General features: G+C 46.4%; 1 protein-coding gene across 2 annotated transcripts in view; it reads right to left on the reverse strand.

Moving 5' to 3' along the window:
* The window catches only part of fry (Protein furry), a 47,881-nt gene that overhangs the window by 22,786 nt on the left and 4,705 nt on the right, over window positions 1–20,390 (reverse strand). Inside the window, exons 2-6 of one of the 2 annotated variants that reach the window (XM_065447745.1) lie at window positions 19,802–19,992; window positions 18,805–18,916; window positions 15,629–15,925; window positions 14,755–14,910; window positions 6,643–6,833 (exon numbers count right to left, since the gene is read on the reverse strand). In XM_065447745.1, coding sequence (XP_065303817.1) covers window positions 6,643–6,833; window positions 14,755–14,910; window positions 15,629–15,925; window positions 18,805–18,916; window positions 19,802–19,992 — 947 coding nt within the window. The remainder of the gene's footprint in view (window positions 1–6,642; window positions 6,834–14,754; window positions 14,911–15,628; window positions 15,926–18,804; window positions 18,917–19,801; window positions 19,993–20,390) is intronic. The other variant, XM_065447747.1, reaches the window with a different exon arrangement.

The raw sequence follows: 20,390 nt of genomic DNA on the forward strand, positions 1-20,390 counted from the left end.
CAAGAGAGTTGGGTCTGGATGTCTCAGACAAACTCAGAAAACCAGAACTGCTAAGGGCTATTCTTGAGTTAGGAGCTGAGGATGACGAGCTGTCGGAATGCCTTGAGACCATTGAGGAGAGGGAGACGGCAAAAAGACAGGAACGCGAACTTAAAGAACAGCAACAAGAGAAAGAAAAAGAGCGAGAGCAACAAGAAAAAAAAGAAGAGCGCGATCATGCTTTGGAAATGAAGCGTCTCGAGTTAGAGATGGAACGCGCTCGTAATGGAAGTCAGGCACACGGTGCAGGAGAACGGGTATTGTTCAAAATGACTGACCTGATGCGGCCGTTTAAGCTTGGAGAGGACATTGGTTTGTTCCTGGTAAACTTTGAGCGAACGTGCGAGAAGCAGGGGTTCTCTCGGGAAACGTGGCCACAGCGCTTGCTCACTTTGTTACCCGGCGAGGCGGCCGACGTAGTTGCTCGCTTGGATAGAGAGGAGGCAGAGGATTTCGACAAAGTGAAATCAAGTCTGCTAAAAAAGTACAGGCTGTCCGCGGAGGCGTTCCGTCAGAAGTTTCGAGAAAATGAGAAAGGCAAAAGTGAGTCATATACAGAGTTTGCCTACAGGCTTATGTCAAACATGCAGGAGTGGCTCAAAGAAGAGAAAGCGTTTGGTGACCACGAGAAAGTTCTGCAGTGTTTCGGGCTAGAACAGTTTTATAGTCGGTTACCTGAGAACGTGCGCTACTGGGTCTTGGATAGGCCAGACGTTAGTACGGTGGCTAGAGCCGCTGAGCTAGCCGAAGAGTTTGTGACGCGTCGGGCTCGCGGAGCTAAGGACGGTCAAAAGGGTGAATTTGGCTCCAAGTTTGAGAGGCCGAAGTTCACGCCCATGAGAGCAAAGGGGGACACACGTAGTGCGGACGCGAGTGAAAGCAGTCCGACTGAACGTAAGGAGACGGCGGCAGCCGAAGCCGAACGCAGAAAGCGGTTCGAGGCGAGGCAAGCGCACGTGTGTTATACGTGCCAGAAGCCGGGTCACTTTTCGGCGCAGTGTCCGGAAACAAAAACAAAAGTCGTGTTTTTGTCATTATGCAGCACTGACGAGAACATGAAGCTTCTCGAGCCTTACATGCGAGACCTCCTCGTAAACGGGAAAGAGTGCCGAGTGCTTCGCGATTCCGCAGCTACGATGGATGTAGTTCACCCCTCTTACGTAGAACCCGATATGTTCACGGGCGAGTGCGCATGGATCAAGCAAGCCGTGGAAGCTCATAGCGTGTGTCTGCCCGTAGCAAAAGTGCTCATTGAAGGTCCTTTCGGAGCACTTGAGACGGAGGCGGCAGTGTCATCTATGCTGCCCCCCCAGTACCCGTACCTATTTTCGAACAGGTCCGATCACCTCCTGCGCGAGAAGGGGCTTTTGTTTGGTGAGGCTAGCGTTCAGGCCTTAACCAGATCGAAGGTTCGGGAGCTCGCTGCAAAGGCGGTAGTTGCGGGGCCGACGTTGTCGAACGATGAGAAAGGGTCAGAGGCGCAGCAAGCTGATATTCAGATCACGCCCGAGCTGAATAAAACTGAGTCTGTAGCGTTAAACGCACCAGATACTGGAGAAGAAATGCCCGGTGCGGGAAAGTTAGAAGAGATAACTGCAGATTTGCTCATCGCGCCTACGTCAGACGGACTTAATAGGTTGCTAAAAGTCAGCCGGTCGGCATTGATAGCCGAGCAAAGGAAGGATGGCAGCCTAGAAAACATACGCTGCATTGTCAAGGAAGGTATCGCCAAGAAAAATGCTCGCTTTGTGGAAAGAGGTGGGGTCCTGTACCGGAAGTATGTAGACCGCAGGGGAGTGGAGTTCGATCAGCTGATCGTGCCTCAATGCTATCGTCAGGATCTGTTGCGCTTGTCGCATGGGGGTTCGTGGTCCGGACACCTAGGAGTTAAGAAAACTAAGGACCGTCTCTTGCAAGAGTACTATTGGCCAGGGTGTTTTCGGGACGCAGACCACTTTGTGAAGACATGCGACACCTGTCAGCGGGTGGGCAAACCAGGGGACAAATCGAGGGCGCCGTTGAAGTTGGTACCTATCATTACGGAGCCTTTTAGACGGCTCGTTATTGATACAGTGGGACCTCTGCTGGTAACAGCCACGGGGTACAGACACATTTTGACTGTGATCTGCCCAGCGACAAAGTTCCCTGAAGCAGTGCCGCTTAAAGAACTCAGCTCAGTTGAGATAGTCAATGCACTACTCTCCATATTTGCGCGAGTTGGTTTTCCTGCGGAAATCCAATCAGATCAGGGCACAGTGTTTACTAGCGCTTTGACGACAGCCTTTCTCGAAAGGTGCGGGGTAAAGCTGTTACACAGCTCAGTGTACCAACCACAGTCGAATTCCGTTGAGAAGCTCCACTCCGTCATGAAGCGCGTGTTGAGAGCATTGTGGTTTGAACAACAAACTGACTGGGAGCTGTTTCTGCCTGGGGTGATGTTTGCATTGAGGACCGCGCCGCATGTGGCTACGGGGTTTTCGCCAGCTGAGCTAGTGTACGGTCGCTCACTGCGATCTCCGCTTCGCATGCTTCGAAACGGATCACTGCCCTCTCCAATGATTGCAGACCATCTCTTCCACAAATGGCCGCCTCCTGCGCTGGAGCCTCGCTTTGCAACAATATTCCTTTGAGGTGCGTTACAAAAAGGGGAGTCTCAACGGTAACGCCGATGGCTTAAGTCGAAGCCCCTAACGTGGGAATGAGCCTCAAAATTGTTTGTTATTGATGTTTTTCTTCCTGAGGCAGGATTTTTAACATATTGCTTTTGTGTAGTGTTTCAAAGTGATGATGTGCTTTCTAGTGCAATTTTCCGATTTGTGGACGCGTTCTGAGTGCTGCTATAGACTACTGTAAGGAACTAGGCAGTAGTATAAAAAGGGAAAGAGCCTGGCATGGCTTAGTGAGGGTTGTGCCGTGCTTGCTGACTGAGCGGCTGAGTTTCGGCGTAGTTCTAACGCTTGCTGGGAACGAGAGAAAAATGGCAACTCTCCCGAAGTCACTTTGCAGTGTCCTGTGTGAACCTGAACGTGAGAACGAGGCCTTCTCGGTGCGCTGCGCTCAAGAAACGCCGAGGGACGACCGACTTCGGTTATGAGCATCATCGAGCGACATCCCTCCGGACAGCGGATGCAGTCCCCTGACCATCGGGATCTCCCTCCCCCGGCGGGGCGGTCTGTTACGTTTCGCCTACGACGCGCAGTGTAGCCTGCGCGGATGCAACGTTCGCCGGGGCTTCATTCAAAGCGGCGGACATTTTGGCCCGTTCGGAGCGGCCGCGACGCATCCCCGCCGAGCGCGTCCCGGCATGTTCAGTGCCACGTGTCTTTGTGTGTGCGTGTGTGTGTGTGTGCCCACGCTTGTCAAAGCGCGGCAGCCGGGGAGAGGAGCTCCCCCAGTGTGAAGCAAGGAGGTCTGACCGGCGCCGGCCCGGCTGATGCGTCACCTCCTTGTCTCTACATGTCTCTCAGTCCGTCCGTAGCTCGCTGTCACGTGGTGTCATCTCGTGACCTTCCTTCTTGCCTGCGACGCCAAGAGTATAAGAGCAGCTGCCCCCGGACGCCAGGAGAGAGGCTCCGATTTCTTCTGTTGAGTAACGTGCTCTCCCGTCTCTCTACTTCGGTCGACCTGACCGCCCGCTCCTTGCGATGCTAGAATAAACAAGTTGTTCTGTTAGCAGTCGCCTCATGCTTTGCTGGGACCTTCGGATGCTTCCAGTGTGCCCCAGGCCGCCAGGCCAACGCTACCCTTGGGGCTTGCGACCCATTTGCAACAACGGGCGCCAACGGTCCGGTTGCAACAACGGGTGTCAGCACTGAGGTTCCGACAGCTGGTGGCAGCGCTGAGATTCCAACAGCCGGTGCCATCGGTGCGGATCAGACAATACCTTATGACACATCTGTCATATATATCATCCCATTGGTATCACACACTTAAATCTGGATTGGACAGCGTGCCTGCTTCCATTGCCAAGATTCCAGACGATGCAAGCAATGCAAAACAGCCGTAAACAACACGTTGTGTTAAACCTTTATTGCTGCACATGTATGTCTTTGTTGTTCATGTATACCACTCCTCTCTGTAATACCTTCTGCTTTGAAAGTAACAAATAAATAATGTAGCCTAACCTCAAAGGCGTAACACAGTATGTGTCTGGCTCTAAGCAAATATTTGCTGCAGTACTGTTCACTGCACTTGAACTCTCCTTTCAACAGCGTTAAAAATAAGAGCAGGAAAAAGTGTTTAAGGAGGTCCTAAACCACCGTACGGGCTTGGTGAAAGAAACATAGTCTGTGGATAGCATAAACTGCAGTGAATATCTCAGCCAAACTTTACAGTCGCGCATGGCACGTGGAGTTCGCAAGTGGAGCACCAGGTCACCTTTTTCTCAAACACTCTCTTTCCAACAGCAGCCTGCTTCTCACTCTTTACAGGCGCTATATTTTGTCATATAACATATTCACATATGCAGCTGCTAATGGCCAATAGCTGACATCAATCAAGAAGTGTGCTTCTCCCTACTGTTACACTGTACAGTAGAACCTTGTCGATACAATCCCATTACGTATGATTTCCTGCACCAACATTCGTGATCCAGACTGCAAAAAATTACCCAATTGAGTTAAACTTATTTTTTGACGGTTCATACGTTCTCAGAAAACATGATCTTTTGACATCAATGTTTAGTACATCACTGCACTGCGGTCTTATGATACATTTTGCGGCCACTAGATCCCATGTAAACAAGAAAATGTGTGAGGCGCACACAATCGAAAACAGTAGCCACCTGCTTCAGCAGCTTCACCACAATACTCAACCACCCATCTCCTCAGAGAACACCAGTGTTCAATCAGTATCTTATTGCGGTACCAGCAAATCTCTTCCAGGGTCGTCGCATGCCACATTCACAGCTATCGCCACCAACAACATTGCCATAAACATCTTCACCTATCTGTTTCACAGCGTGCGCTGCCGTTGGAAGTGTACTGCCTGCCTTTAATGGGCAATAACCCTAACGTGCTGCTGTTCCTTGCTGCGGACTTCTATCATATGATCTGTTTTCCAGCCGCTAGATCCTGTGTAAACAAGTAAATGCGCAAGGCATGCGTGATTGAGAACAGCAGCCGCCCGCTGCAGCAGCTTCACCGCAATACTTGCCTGCCCGTCTCCCTTGAGAACGCTGGTGTGCACACAGTTTCTTATTCCGGTACCAGTGAGAGTCCTCCTGGGTCGTTACACGCCGCATTCATAACTATCGCTGGCAGCCCTATTGAGATAAACATTTTCACCTATCTGTTTCGCAGTGCATGGGGCATAGTGCCGTTGGAAGCTAACTGCCTGCTTTCGGTAGGTAATGACCCAAATGCGCTGCTGTTCCCTACTGCGGGCGATGTGATGTGAATGTCATTTTTCTCCAGCGGCATTCGGCATTACCCACCAGCTTGATTTAGTTTTGGTTTCCTGTTACCACCTCAAAGCACTACACAATAGGGCAACAACAAAATGTGTCAGGAGCTATGAGAGCACTACAACCTTGACATCTGTCAAAGTCTTGATACCACAGTCGCCCCAAGGTGTTGTGATGAGCTTGCTCGCTGAACGTACTGCTGCTCGCTGAGGTCAATCGGGTTTGGCGCATCGTAGATGCCAAAATCGGAAACCATCTAAAATAAAATTTGAACTCTGCACCATGGTGACATTCAGTAAGTGGAGCGTTGTTAGCATGTCCCCTCTCCACCACAGCTTTCACAGTGCAAGGCACTGAAGAAGCCAGAGCAGCACGAAGGGGATCATAGGCAACCTTCGAATGCCAATAACTCTGCTTCTGCTGCACACATTGAAGTACACTTTGAGGCAAAGTGTTTCTGAAATCGTCTATTTTTACTTCAAATTGTGGGGATGCGAGACTCTCACGCGTACCCTGACATGTTGTTTTCTCGGATAGCACCCGTCTCCTGTAATCCAGCTTTGCCACGTGGCTTTACTGCAGCGGTTGGTATGCTTGCAGGGTAGTACGAGAGATGGTGCAAGTGTTTCTCTGCTAACGCCACCTAACAGCAGGGTTACTTGGGCGCAAAAAGGAGAAAGCTCTTCCTCTTTGGCTCGAGGTTGGCAAGCGGCGCGGACGTTCTGCGCATGCGCTGATCCATGCTTCTGCGAGACCGTGTCGCGAGGCCTACCCCGGAATGGACGAACACGATCGTTCGAACGCGCCACCGTTTGCGTGACCGTACACACGAACAACCAGGCGTTGCTGTCCAGCATGGGGTGAACATATTAGCTAATTATCCGGTCGTGGTGAGTCGGACTTCTGCAATTTGTCGCGTGCCCATCGGCATGTTTTGTGAATAGCAACTCAGCTAGCACGCATTAGTCTATGAAAGGTGCAATAAATGCCCTTGTGATTGTTTGCACTACTGTGTTGTCGTTCCTTTGTCCCAAGAGCCCCGCAAAATGCATTTCTCGACTTCGGTAAAGAGTGGCTCAGGGCCCCTTTAATACAGCGAACGTATTAAACACTTGACTTCATGCTCACACGTTTGGACGTACTACTACACTGACACACTATGGTGTACATAAAAATGAAGTATGCAAGTAGCCACATACCTGTGAAAGCCTACCACAGGCAGAGAGCTTTCGGGAAGAAACTCGGACAGTGGTGCATAATAGCCACCGTATTCTGGCATTGGCAAGGGATGTGGCTGAGGTGTCTCTGGCTTTGCTTCTGACTCAGCCGCCCGACGCAGCAAGGCAAAGTTGTCCAGTGCTTCTGGCTCTTCATCTGGCTGGGACTCCTGCTGACAAAAAGAGGAGGTCTTCACGTAAATTTTTGTTTTAATGTTGCAATCATTCCCCGATTTCAGCAAGCTGCAGAGAAATAGTGTGTCGAGATCATGGCAGAAAAATAAAACAAAATTTATTGTATCCCATCTGCATTACTTTGACATGCAATGGTTGAACTTAGACTTAGGTGCATGTTAAACAACCCCAGGTGGTCCAAATTTCTGGAGTCCCCCACTATGGCGTGCCTCATACTCAGATTGTGGTTTTGGCACATAAAACTCCATAATTTAATTTATGACATGCAATGGTAAAAAAAGAAAAATGCGGACTCATACCGATGTGCATGTGTTGAGATGAATTACGCAACCAACTGCCATATTCAAGAATGGAACTTAAGTTTTGCGAAGAGACAACTTTTAAAAGTACGAGAAATGTACAAATTTACAGAAATTTTGAGCTAAGTTTTAAAAACTCCACTTAGAGCCCACTTATGAAAGTCTCACTTTTCTGGGTAATCAAGCGTAATAGGAGTGAGGCTAGAAAATTTTAAATTCTTCTGTCATAAATTGAGGCACAAGTAAATGACTGCAGCCTCAGCACAACATTGAAAGTAAATGTTGCAGCATTTAGAAGAAATTTTGTCGATTATTTTTTTTGTCTGGCCAAAACTGGCAGCCATACTGCGGCCACCAATATAATCGTCATTCTGTTGGCATCGCATGTGCCTTCCTAATGTCATGTGTGTCGCACTGTGTGTTTTGCTTCTTGTCATTTTTTTTTTGTTTTAGAAGTATTGTGTACATCGAGAATTTTTTTTTTTTTTTTGCTGCCACATGTGCTGTTTTTCCTTACTCTTTCTTTATCCTACGAGCAACCATGTGTGTATGCTGCATCTATTTTTTAGTGGCCCCCATGCAGTGTGCCTTAGTGATGGATAAAAAGAAAGCAAACTTTTCTGGAGAGGATTGGGTTCTGCTTGTCGCCCTGGTACAGAAATACCAGGACGTCCTGGAAAACAAGAGAACTGATGCAGTGTCAATTCCGACATAGAAAAAGATGTGGAAAGAATTGGGGACTCAGTTCAACAACCAAAACAATGTGCGGCCGAGTAAGTACGTAGCAGCAACAAAAAAATGCAGGGAAAACATTAAGGAAAAGTGGAGGAAGGGAAAGGCTGGAGACATGCGGGAAATCTTTTTCACAGGTGAGCGATGAGCAGCTGCAGCAACGGCGGTACAAGTAGGCCACGTTTCTCATTGTTGGGAAGCAGAGGGAGCATATTGAGCAGCGTCAACATGGCACACTTAGAAAATAGGTACCAAGTGGTGAACTCCAGATCATTATAGAACTCCATTTGGTTCTGCCGATCCCTCGAAACTCTATGCGAGGGCCCCGCATATCCGTATGCGTTGCCCTCGTCAATTTCGTCTGTATGGGCACAAAATTCTGCGAACTGGGCAAATGTGTAGTCGTAGTTGGCCATTTTGCTTACATAAGTATGGCCGATAGTACGAGTAAGGTAGCTACGAGGCTACGTTTGCGGCCACTCAACTTATCGGTACATAAGTGCGACAAAAGTATGACTTAAGTAGAAGGTTGGGTCTTGAAACACCTTAAGGGTCAATCAATCAAGTCATAAGTAAAAGATTGGTTTGTGAATACGACAGCAAGAGTGAAACTATAACAACCAATTTCCACTGGTCTCACAGCATGGTAGCTTGATGCTTCCCTTGCTCCTTGTTTGTGCATCACGGTTGTGTGAAGTCTAACCGGTCACACAGGAAAATGTCTCAGCAGGCTACGTGGCAATAGGAAGCTTACAACTTTGATGGAAGAACAGTCAGTTTAAATTTATATAAAATTGAATATTCTAGAATAGAAATTGAATATTCTATTCTAGTAAAGAGCCTTAGTGTAGGTCTTTGTGTTGTACAAGCTTGCAGAGGTTAAAAAGTTATATGTGGCATCAGTGTCAATTAATCAGTTTCAACCAAGCATGGCATTGTAATCTTGAGGTTTAACTGTTCCACATAGATGTACCGCTATCTTTTTAAAAATTTTCTCGTCTGCATTGTTTCTAGTATATGTCATGCTTCTTTTGTGATCAAGTTTCAGTTGTCAGACAGCCCCTGTACCACTTTTTTCTTTCTGTGTACATTGTTTACAGTGCACTGCTGCTATTAAAGGCCAACAGTAACGAAATTTCACTTTGGCTATATCTGCTATAGAAGGGTAGCATATACCGCTGAAGAAATCTTGGCAAAGCCAAGAGGCTGACAATTGTAAAGTTTTCTTGTTGACAACTTTTAAACAGCACCGAAGCAAATGACACGTGCACCTGGTGGTTGTTGCTATGACACAAGTCCCAGCACACCGTCTCAGAGATTTTTTCAGCGCACTGTGGGCACAGGGCGCTCGGGAGCAGCTTGCATTGCCACGCACCTTGAGCTATGTCCATCATAAAAACTAATTAGAGTATGTGGTTGTCAGAGCGTCTTGCCAGCGAGAGAGCTCGTCGTGGCACCCCATGGTGGCCGTGGTCTTGATGGCCATGCTACGCAGATACATGCAACTGTCAATCGTATAGTGCAATGTTTGCCATGTGCACGGCAGGGCTGGAGTGTGCACTCGTGCTGGTGAGCTCAAGTTTGGTGATGCTATGTAGTGTGGGCCGGCTTTGTACTGCACCAGCTTGACCGATGGATAGTAGCCAAATCCAGATGGTACATTTTTGAAGTGCTATAAAGCATTCGTGTGGTTTGGACTTATCTCAGAGGTGACGTCAAGGAGCCACACATTCTAGGTCATGCGCCACTTCCGGCAACTGGTAAAGGCGGCGTTTTTTTTTCTTTTTTTTTTCAGTTTTGGTATCAAAAACAGCTATTTTTGCAAGCTTTGCATGAGACAGGAGAACTGATTTTAGGCTAGTAGGTGTTTGCTGAAAGACATAATTATATGAAATTATTGTATTATTTGCAGGATGCTTCCAGTCGTATTTCAAACTTGAAATATTGCATGGTGCATATATATCCTTTTACTTGATCTAAAATTTCATTGCAATTGGCCTTTATGAAAAGACACATACAGTAAAACCTCGTTAATTCAGATTTTATGATGCCAAAAAGAGTGTCCGAATTAACAAAATGTTGAATTTGAAGGCTATCAAAAGAATAATAAACAAATGCTTCCTTCATCAACATGCTTCTATTTACTGAATATATCATCAAATCCTGTTTCCATTTTGAATAAAAGCAGTGGAGATGCTTTTCACTACTGTGTACATATCCCAACTTTTTTCTGCAGTGAACTGGTCGCCAACACATTTTCCGTCCATCGCAATATAGGTGGATTTGATGCAAGCGTGCGAGCCACAGTAGAATCGCTCATCATCCTTGACAGCTTCCATCGTGTTTGTAACATTGCGTGCTGATTGTACTCACTTAAAATGAAACTACTAGTTGCCATAATCGCTGCTGAAGAGACCGTGGTCATCATCGATGCGATCGTGGATGGCGACAATGCCCTTCTGATGGCACACAGCCAGCATGCAACGAGTCAGAGCGAAACTACTGTTTGCCATAACAGCGGCAGATAACCATAGTCGCTATCGATGACGATGACCATGCAGTTATGAAGTACAGTAAGACCTCGTTAAACCGTGCCCGCTTAAACAGTAGTTTCGTTTTAAAAGTAGCAAAGTCAAATCCCCGACTCAGCAGCCATTGAACATAATACGTTTTGTATCTGCATAAACCGTAGCAGCTTATTGCACATATCGATTAACACATAGCATTTCCCCTTTTCGTCACAAAATCACGGCGGTAGGTCAGCCTGGCAGAACTACAAGCCTCAGAGACCGGAACGGTATCCAAGCCCAAACACAGAGGGCGCTTGGAACGGTGAAGCCACATCAACATTGGCATCATTCCAGCGCCGTGCAAGAGTAGGAGCGTTGTGACCCTTGTTGTAGTGTCGTGCAAACTAGGACAAAAACCAGGTGCTCAGCATAGAAGAAAATTGGACATAGAAGAAAAAAGTCGGTGCGGGCACGCAAGAGGTAGCTACGGCTGACTATGGTGTGTGGGATTTGTAATGCGAACGAGAAGTTGGTCGGCAGTGCTGCTGCAACCGTGAAAATATGTAAGTTACGAGGTTCGACTTTTCGAGGTTTGACTTTTTGCCATCGTTGCCTCTGTTATTGCCGAAGCGTCACCTAACGACAGTGATGAGGATGACATGGAAAGCGACAGCACGGGCAATTCAGGCCCGACAGTGGCAGATACTGCGCGTTACGTCAGCCTCATCATGTGTTTGCCGAGAAGTGAGGGCTGGCGGAAAAGCTGGCTCGTAGCTTCAGTGATCTTGAGGCCACCGTCGTCGCTGCTAGCCCACCGCGGCATCTAACGAAAATAACATACTTTTTTCATGTAAAGTGAGTAAATACTGCATGTTTTCTGCCCTTTCATTGCTCTCTCTCGTAGTTCCGTTTTTGACAGGTAAGTGGGCGATATCACGCTACTTCGGTTAAGCAGCACTACCATTTAGTACGAACTTTTTCCGAGCTCCAGCCAACTGCGGTCTAAAGAGGTTTCACTGTATCTATAAACGTTGGTTCTGAAGGAATGGAACCCTCATGCACTGAATCAAAACGAAACTGCCTTTTGCAGCACCTACTGCAGACAAAACTGTGGTCACTATTGACATGATCATGGTGATGGGATCATGGATGACAACCATGTAGTTCTGAAAGCATGTGGCATATGCAGTGTCATGCACGGCTGTAAAGGCATAAATAAGCACAATGCGTTTCAGTGTTCCTGTTATTCCCATATGATTTCCACTGAAGACCATGGCGATACAGACTCCGCCACTTTGTTTCGGGAGGACGCTAGTGCCACTTCTGCATAGCACATTTGCGCCGCTCTGTGCTCGCTGAGCTCAGAGAACAACACAAATTAACCGGTGTGCAGCCAAATAAACTGCGAATTAGTGAGGGTTTGATGCCATAGAATAATGCATATGCTTGCCGGGAATAGAGGATGAGTCCGAATTATTTGATATTCTGAATAAAGTGGTCGAATTAACGAGTTTTTACTGCATTTGTTACTTACGTAGTAAATAGCTAGAGTTCAAGAAAAAATCCCAGTCATAAGGCTGCATCTTTCCAAAAAAATGTATTCTTTCATTTCTTTGTTTGTTTCCTGCTTGAGAGATTATGCTTGAAAACATCACACGCGGACATCCCATTATTGCACATAGAAAGGTGAAATATGGCAAGCCAGTTCTGCGGAAGCCCGCAAGGTGGAGGAAGGTTAATGAAAGGTAAACGGTTAAGTGGTCAGTCAGGTAGATGACAACTTTTGCTTTCAGAAAAAGATCAAAGCTAATTTCTTTAAGAGATGTGAAAAACTCATCTAATGCAGTCGTGGAGGCTCAAGAAACCACATACAGTAGAACTTCCTTCATATGTTCTGGAAAAAAATGTGATGAAAAACACTAACTGGGAAAACAAACAACCCAAAGTAAATAAAAAATTTGACAGACTCAACTATTGTTGACATCTACGTAATGTGAATCATTGTGGCATGCGGCACGAAATGCCGATGCATGTCAGGCTGGTGGGGCTTCGGCTGCCTGAGACGTATTTTGTTGTTTTCCTATTGTACAGTGTTTTAGGACGGCGACGGGAAACTGAAATGAGATCGAGCTGGCGGCTGACACCAGATGCTGCCGAAGCAAGACTAGATGCTCACATTGCACCCCCTGCTGCAGGAAACTGTGGCATGCTTGGTTTATCGCCTGAAAGTGTGCACTGCGCTTCTAACGACACTAGGCCCCACGCTCTGTAAACAGATAGATGAAGATGTTTATTGCAATATGGTTGGCAGCGATAGCTGTGCATTACGCCGTGTGACAACTCAGCAGATTTGCTGGTACCGGGACAAGAAACTGAGTGCGCACCTGCAATTCTACCCGATATGGGCAAGCGAGTATTGCAGGGAAGCTGATGTGGCAGGCAGTTACTGTTCTCGGTAATGTGCGCCTCACGCCTTTTCTTGTTTACATGGGATCTAGCAGCCGGAAAACATATCATACTGTTGCGAGGTGGAGACAAGCATGAATGTTTTTTTATGCAAGGCGAATGCTGAAGGCACCGGCTGACACTAGAACATGGCGGCCGAAGCGCCCAAGCAACAACAACACTTCATCATCGCGTCTTGTCTGCACATACTGTTCTGCATCGTAACACCATGCCTCTGAGATTGGAGCACCGACCCGGCGCAAGCAATTATGGCCCAGCAAAGGCACACATGTAGGACTTTAAACGGGAGACATGAACATCGGTTCTTGGCTGTACGGACGACGGGCCCGGCTCTTTGGGAGCAATCTCGTACGTCACATCTGAAAGCTGTCACAGGATTATAGGGATCTGAATATCGCAACAAAAGTTTTTCCGATAGGCCTACACAACGAAATGGTGACTAACGAGAGCACGAGGGAGCCAGGTAAATACTGCAGGTCCCTATGGTGCATATTGTAACGGGACTTCAGTGTAGCCTGGGAATCAGTGAGGCGAGCGCAGGCAATCTGACGGGCCTGTGCTGCCATAGGAATCACATTGCGGGCGTAAGCGGTCTGTGAATGTGTGACTTGTGGAAGTACAGTGTCCAGGGGCAAAATGAGATCACAAGCCAAACAGTAGATAAAACGGTGAGTAACCTGCAGTGTCATGGCAGGACAAATTGTATGCGAAGGTGACATATGGCAGAGCGATGTCCCAGTTCTGGTGGTCTGGAGAAACATACATAGCTAGCATGCCAGTAAGCGTTCTGTTCAGTCGCTCTGTGAGACCGCTAGTCTGTGGCGTCCAGTCTATGGCGTCACAGACTATTATTCTGTGAATTAGTCCAGGCGAATCGTGGACATCGCAGCAGACACCTTTGGCGGACGCCGTCGGTACGCGTTGCCGGCGCTCGCGCGTCTTGTGTGCGGTTCGCCAGTACTTTACTGGCCTTCCCCCAGCTTCGCTGGTCTCTGGTGTTTGCGATAGCAGAGCCACACATATTCGACTTTTCTTTTAAAATGCGCCTCTGACGTCTTGTTGCTTGCGCTTCCTTGAGAAAACAAATGGCACAGCGTCAGGCTTGATTTGAGGCGCTGCCTTTTCAATGACATCCCAAGGCTTTGCGATCACTTGCAAAGGGCGGGAAGCAGTGAGGCAGGCAAGTGTGACGCGATATCCGGTTTTGCCGAAGTCTTCAGAGGACTCCGCTAGGTGCAGTGATTTGACAAATAGTAATTAAAATAATTAATTTTCACTCATTTCTGCTCACAAAGAGTGTTGCTTTGGTCACTCTCAATGTGATAGCTGTCATTGGAGCCAGAAATTTTGGGGACAAATTTTTTATTCTGTATCCCTTTAAATCAGTTTGTCTTAGCTCGCATTCATCATGAATCTGCTCAACACATAAAAATCAGTTTGTCTTAGCTCGCATTCATCATGAATCTGCTCAACACATGAAAACTTCATGAAGTCCAAGCCCATATGGTCAGGATGAAACATTCTAGAGGGTAAAAAATGGATGTTATGTTAACGTTCTGTATTCTGAATGTTAAAGTTCTCAACATTAAGGCAGACAATCAATCGACTCTTCTTTTTTTTTAGGATCTATTTCTTACTCTTTAGACATGCCAACTTGCCCGAAAACGTATGCCATGACTTTAGCACAGTAAGTCGCACCTTTATTTTGCTATTCAATATTTTTGCAGATCTCCAATACGTAAGCTTGAGTGTTTCCGAAAATGCAGTGACATTGACAAAGGTGGACTGATCACATGCTGTAAGCATTACAGAATGACAGGGACAGTATGTGCATCGGCGACACAATAGGTCACAGGGTGTAAAGAAAAGCAACTCTGCAAAAGCTTTCTTACCCTGGGTTCGTCAGCAGACAGCAACATTGAGCGGTCTTGTCGCGACCGGTCACTAGAGTTGCTCCTCAGAGAACCACCTCGACACTCGTTTGACCCGTCCTCTGTGCTGCGTCGCTTGGTGTGCAGTGTGCCGCGTTCCTGGGCAACATCTGGAGCCTGTCCAGAAATTAAATGAAAATGTAACTTCACATCGACACCTAAAGTAAGATAAAGCTTAGAATTAGGATGCAAATGGCTTCGCACTCCACATTTTTATTTATACACAGAAATTATGGTGTATATGCCTTGCTACCTCACAGAGTCAAGTGTGCTCACAAACACAGGTGAACTGAGCAAACAATCAGCGGCCTCAACATTTTATAACCTGGTAAATGGTGAGGTTGGTGCACCAATGTTCTTTAATTTTTTCTTACACAGTGGATCATCACTTACGTGATGCACAAAACGAGCAGCAGTCGCCTTTGTGGGCTAGAGTGAGGACAGCATGACAAAAGAGGCTCGGTGTTCTTTTTGCTACAGATGCTGCTGAATACTGAAGCACCAGACATTCAGAAGCCACTGGAATACGCTTTCACAAAAGTTGTTCCCAACAACACTACATTCTCCAAGAGAAAAAAAGAGAGGCAGCCGAGGAAAGTGACAGAACATGTAGAGAAGCTGCAAAAGTGATGTCTTGAATACATGGCAATGCTGCCACAGGTGTCACAGTGAACAAAAGAAACAGCAATTCCCAGTGCACCAAATTCACAAATAGACTAGTGAGCGTGATTACGGTATATGCAACTGACACCACTGGTGTTAATATTATATTGCCCAAGATTGTGTTTTGCACTGGAGCTCCCCCTCTGTTCACAAGTATGCTGGCCATCCGTACCTGGTTGCCGTCATCTGAGTGGCTGCTGCTGCCCTTGCGGGCACTGGTGAGACGGAAGAATGGTGGTGTCTCAGTTCGCTCGACTGAGAAACCCAGTGTCTCAGCCAGCTGCATCTCGGCAAGGAGGGCATCCAGCAGTCGATCAGGGCAGGCACGCCCCATGTGTAATGCCACGCGCTTGGCTGATGGGAGCAGCTCCCCGGGGGCTAACCCCGCCACAATCAGCAGGTAACGCACCACCACTCGCAAATTGGAGGCCCCACTGCGACACAGCAGGGCCCACAGTTCTTCTGTCTCCTGCAAGAATGAGCGCCAACTTTATTTATATTCAAAATTTTGAATACTGGTACACTCCTAAAAGTGAACGATTGAGGGGAAAACGCACAAACCACTTAATTTTCTGGCTTTGTGGTGCTGCCATCTGTGGGGAGGCACTCAAGGGTATCCCAGTATTTCAAGGCCCTTTCTGCACATGCAAGTCTCACAACTGGGAAATGCGCCAAACAAGACAAGACTTGGAAAAAGTGGGTACAACTCGTCGTACAAAACAATTTACATGTTGGAACGAGGACCTAGATAGATATGGTTCAAAGAAAGGCCTGACACCGGCAGCTACATTGGTGACCTATATCTACATCTGGCATCACAATAAAGATTCCTCCAATCAGCTCCATAGACACATCGAAACTTACAGGTCCCCTTGGGGCAGATTCCTGGCCATCAAGGGATGGAGGGCAAAGAGCAAGCTCAATCGCTAGGTCGCATTTACGAGAAGCTGAGCACCCCTCTCCCATGGCCAGAAGTCTATTGAGCTGTACACTGCCAAGCTGAGCAGTGCAAGTGATTGGTGCATATGGCTCAAAGAGGCCCATGAATCCTGTATGTTCCTCCCAACTCTCTCACACCTCTTTCCAGGCACAGATGCATCTTTCATCCGGCAATCCCAGACCCTCACCTTCCCTATCAACGCATTCAGGTCAGGGCAACCCATCTGCCTGGTCTGCGGGCTGCATCCTAACGTGGTACACACGTACTGGGAATGTCCCCATGCCCTTTCTTCACCTCATATTATCACATGTGCCAACATGTCCCCGCCAATAACTTATAGCTGGCCAAGCTGGCCGGTGGCACCTATAGAGTTTCGTGAAATAATCACTAGAGAGAACTCTGGTCCTAGGGTATACAGGAGCTTACAGAATTACAGAAGTAATTTGCGCTAAGAACGCGCAAATTACTCTAGAGGAAGATTTTCTAATGAACAATTCTAAAATTGAACTTGTACACTCGGTAAAATCGCTAGGTGTATTTTTTTATCATACTATGACGTGGCAGAGCCATACAGATTTTCTTGCTAGTAAGCTTTCACAAATCACTGGAATATTTTATTCCTTGAACTATCTTCCTCGCTTTATTAAGTGCTTGTTATATAATTCACTTGTTCTCAGCCATTTAAATTATTGTTGTTCGGTCTGGGCTACCACTTCTGACACAAATATCAACAGGCTGTGCATACTGCAAAAGAAGGCTCTTCGCGCTATTTGCAATACATAAACCATACGATTTCCCTTCAGCTTATTTATTTCATAAACTTAACACACCGAAAGTACAGGCCCTTTTAAAGTATCGTTTAGTGCTTGCGTATAAAAATGAACAGAAAAAGAACATCAGCTACATTACTTCTATGGCCAACTTAAAACTACACGAAACTCCATACAGCACAAGAAAGCCAGAGTACTGGTACGTACCAAAATCGCGCACAAACTATGGATCATAAATGCTGTGCTCCAGGCTACCTCGGTTATTAAACTACCTTATTGTTAATAAAATTGATATTGCAACTTGTTCTCCTCCTGATATTCTTGATTTTTTCTCTCGTATGCGAGTTGTACAATGCCTGTGTGCTTTTGAAGTGCAGTGAGATTTCGTGCTTTTGCTTGCTTGCTCACATCTTGCTTTTGTTGTATTTTTTTTTCCTCGCCTGATTTGCGATGCGTATGCATGATATGTTGTAATGCTTGAATATGTAAGTACTTGGGAAAACTGTATTTCCGCTCTGCTGCTCCCTTACTTTCTTTTTGCATATTTAAGGGTATTTGGGGCTGGTCAAGCTGCTACGAGCAGCTTTTTTCCCCACTTTACGCCCTTAAAGCTCTATTCAGTTTTTGTGGAAATAAAGCATACATACATACAATGCATGGGTTTCAGTCAGCATGGGAACTATGAGAAGTAGTACATGGATTTTCCTAAACTTCGTCCTTCTAGCTTCAAACAGCTTCGTGACTTTGTAAACTCATCATTTTCAACAAGGTACTGAGTAATAAATAATTAAATAAACATTATTAAAGTTGTCCGATTGCATTATTCGAGCACACAACCTCTAGCATAGAAGCCGAATGTTGAAACCATTATGCCATGGACACATGCATCAACAAGCAATATAAAACACCTTTATGAATTTATCGTGGGCAAGCCAGTACCATGACAAGACTGGCACATTTCAATTTGGCCATCTCGACAAACTGAACCATTGCAATTAGTAGCAATTGTGCATGTTCACAGCATCTTCTGCACATCGAAAACTATAGATTGCTTTGACAATCAAGGCATATAAAGTGTAATAAACAAAGCCACAAGAACTTCTGAATCCACAAGCATGAAGATCAGAAAAGTCTGTGTATTTCTCATCATTCCCATGACAGCTGAACGATTGCAGCACCAGAGTACCCTCTAGTAATTATTGTAGGAAAGTCTATGGTACCACCCAAGGAGCTGGGCCAGACCAAGGTGTGCTATGTTTGCTACATCCTGGAGACGATGGCAACTGCCGCCACTTCACCACTGGAGAGTGCCACTTCGACAAACAATGGCGACTCAAACTAGAGTTGTCATTTAATAAAGTTTTCTTCTGTAGACACACAGCGAGCAGTAGGGTAGGTGAAGCTGTGTTCTATTCTGAAAGTGTGAGTGGTTGCAACACAATTAAAATTCAGTGCGCAAAGCCATTTTGCAGTGCTGCACAGCTTTCTTACGCACACTGACAGTGTCTGCTTTTAGACAACAAAGCTGCACTAAGCTGCAACAGTAAACACATCCTCAGTGAAGACTGCAATCGCAACTTCATTTCTTTTTTCATTCGAATTTAGCTGCACAACAGAGATATCACACATCTAACTCACCTTGGGATGCTGGTCCCCAAACTTTGCTGTCAAGTAGAACAAGTTGTTCAGCACCATTTCTGTGGCTTCAGCTGATCCCCAGCCCTCTCGACGTTCACCTGGTGCTAAAGCCCTGCATGAACCAATGGAACACAATGAGTCATCCACCCTTTTCATGTTGTTCACTTAGGCTTTAATTCAATTATGTAGCTCTCATTTCAATACAATCCTGGGCCAGAATTGTACTGCTGGAATTTTAATTTCGTGCAATACGCACCATGGTACATGGTGTAAAATTTCTGCAGCGTGCAGCACTTAAGTGAGGAAAGCAAGCTAAAAAAAGGACGAAGGAAGAAGGATTGCAAGAGGACAACACAGCGCTCATGTTGTCCTTGTACAATCCTTCCTCCTTTGTCCTTTTTTGACCTTTCTTTTTATATATAAGTGCTTTGCACTGCAGAAATTTTACACCATCGACCTAAACCAACTCACCCACATCACTATTCTTATTCAGCGCCACAGTAGTTGTTTGTGCTATTGGACGTAAAGTTCATAAACAACCCTTCTTGCTGTAGTTAAACGTTTTCAACTTTTCACCACTCTCCAGTGCTGCTTCGAATTGTGGGCTTGCTTCTCAAGAACCTGTGCCTCCAAATCAAAAAGCCAGTTTTCCCACACAGTTTAGTCACCTTGTGGCAAAACACACTGCACTTTGAAGCACTTTGAAGCACAAGAGGGAGGGGGGGCTTTTAATCCTAGGGTTAAAATTTTTCATGCTACATGCACAAAAATATGGCATTCCCAGTGGACGGAGGTCCAATTTGATGGAAACTTCGAAGGCATGGTCTAATTTAACCTTGAACCAATCCTGCCTTGCCAAGATCCAATTGCAGGAAATCAATACATAGTGATGCAAGATTATTCTGTCCAGAGAACCAATTCTGCCCTGGTAAGATTAAATACAATATGACTATGCAGGCAATTCAAGATGATTACATCACAAGGAGAAAGAACTGACTCAAGCTCCTGAGGATGGCCAGGGGTCAAGTGTGGATCAACGAGGTGCATGTTTCCCAGCCAGGGCAGCAGGCACCGAAGCAAATTCTGGCGCACTTCTGGCCGTGCTGTCTGGAACCGTCCTGTCACCTCCGAGAAGAGCCGCATGGTCAGCTCAGGGTGAACCTGAGCCATCTGACGGCACAGCTCTTCCTGCAAAACCAGGCAGCACCCCAGTTAGCTTACACTCCAATACTAAGTTCAGCAAGAAAAGATAACTGACTTTACATAAGATGCAACTGTTGTCAGTTTCAACATCAAACTGTGGCGTGTACGCAAGACTGAGTGAGTGCATTCAGGTAATTTTCTAGATGTGTGCGGCATAGTTGATTACAGACAAGCTAGACCTCACAGCTATCCATCCACATAAGAATGTCAACTATATTAGCCTTACACAAGTGCACAATGTTCTTTGAAGCATCAAGGCCAGTCCAGATATGACTACAACTGGTTACAGCAGCCTGTGAGTTTTGTTATCGTCCTTACAAGTGGTCTGCATCGCACTGGTAAACTTCATTATTATTTGTGTTCTTGGGGCCTTCCTTCCAACA

Source organism: Dermacentor albipictus, chromosome 1, assembly GCF_038994185.2.
Source record: "Dermacentor albipictus isolate Rhodes 1998 colony chromosome 1, USDA_Dalb.pri_finalv2, whole genome shotgun sequence".
Lineage (NCBI taxonomy): Eukaryota > Metazoa > Arthropoda > Arachnida > Ixodida > Ixodidae > Dermacentor > Dermacentor albipictus.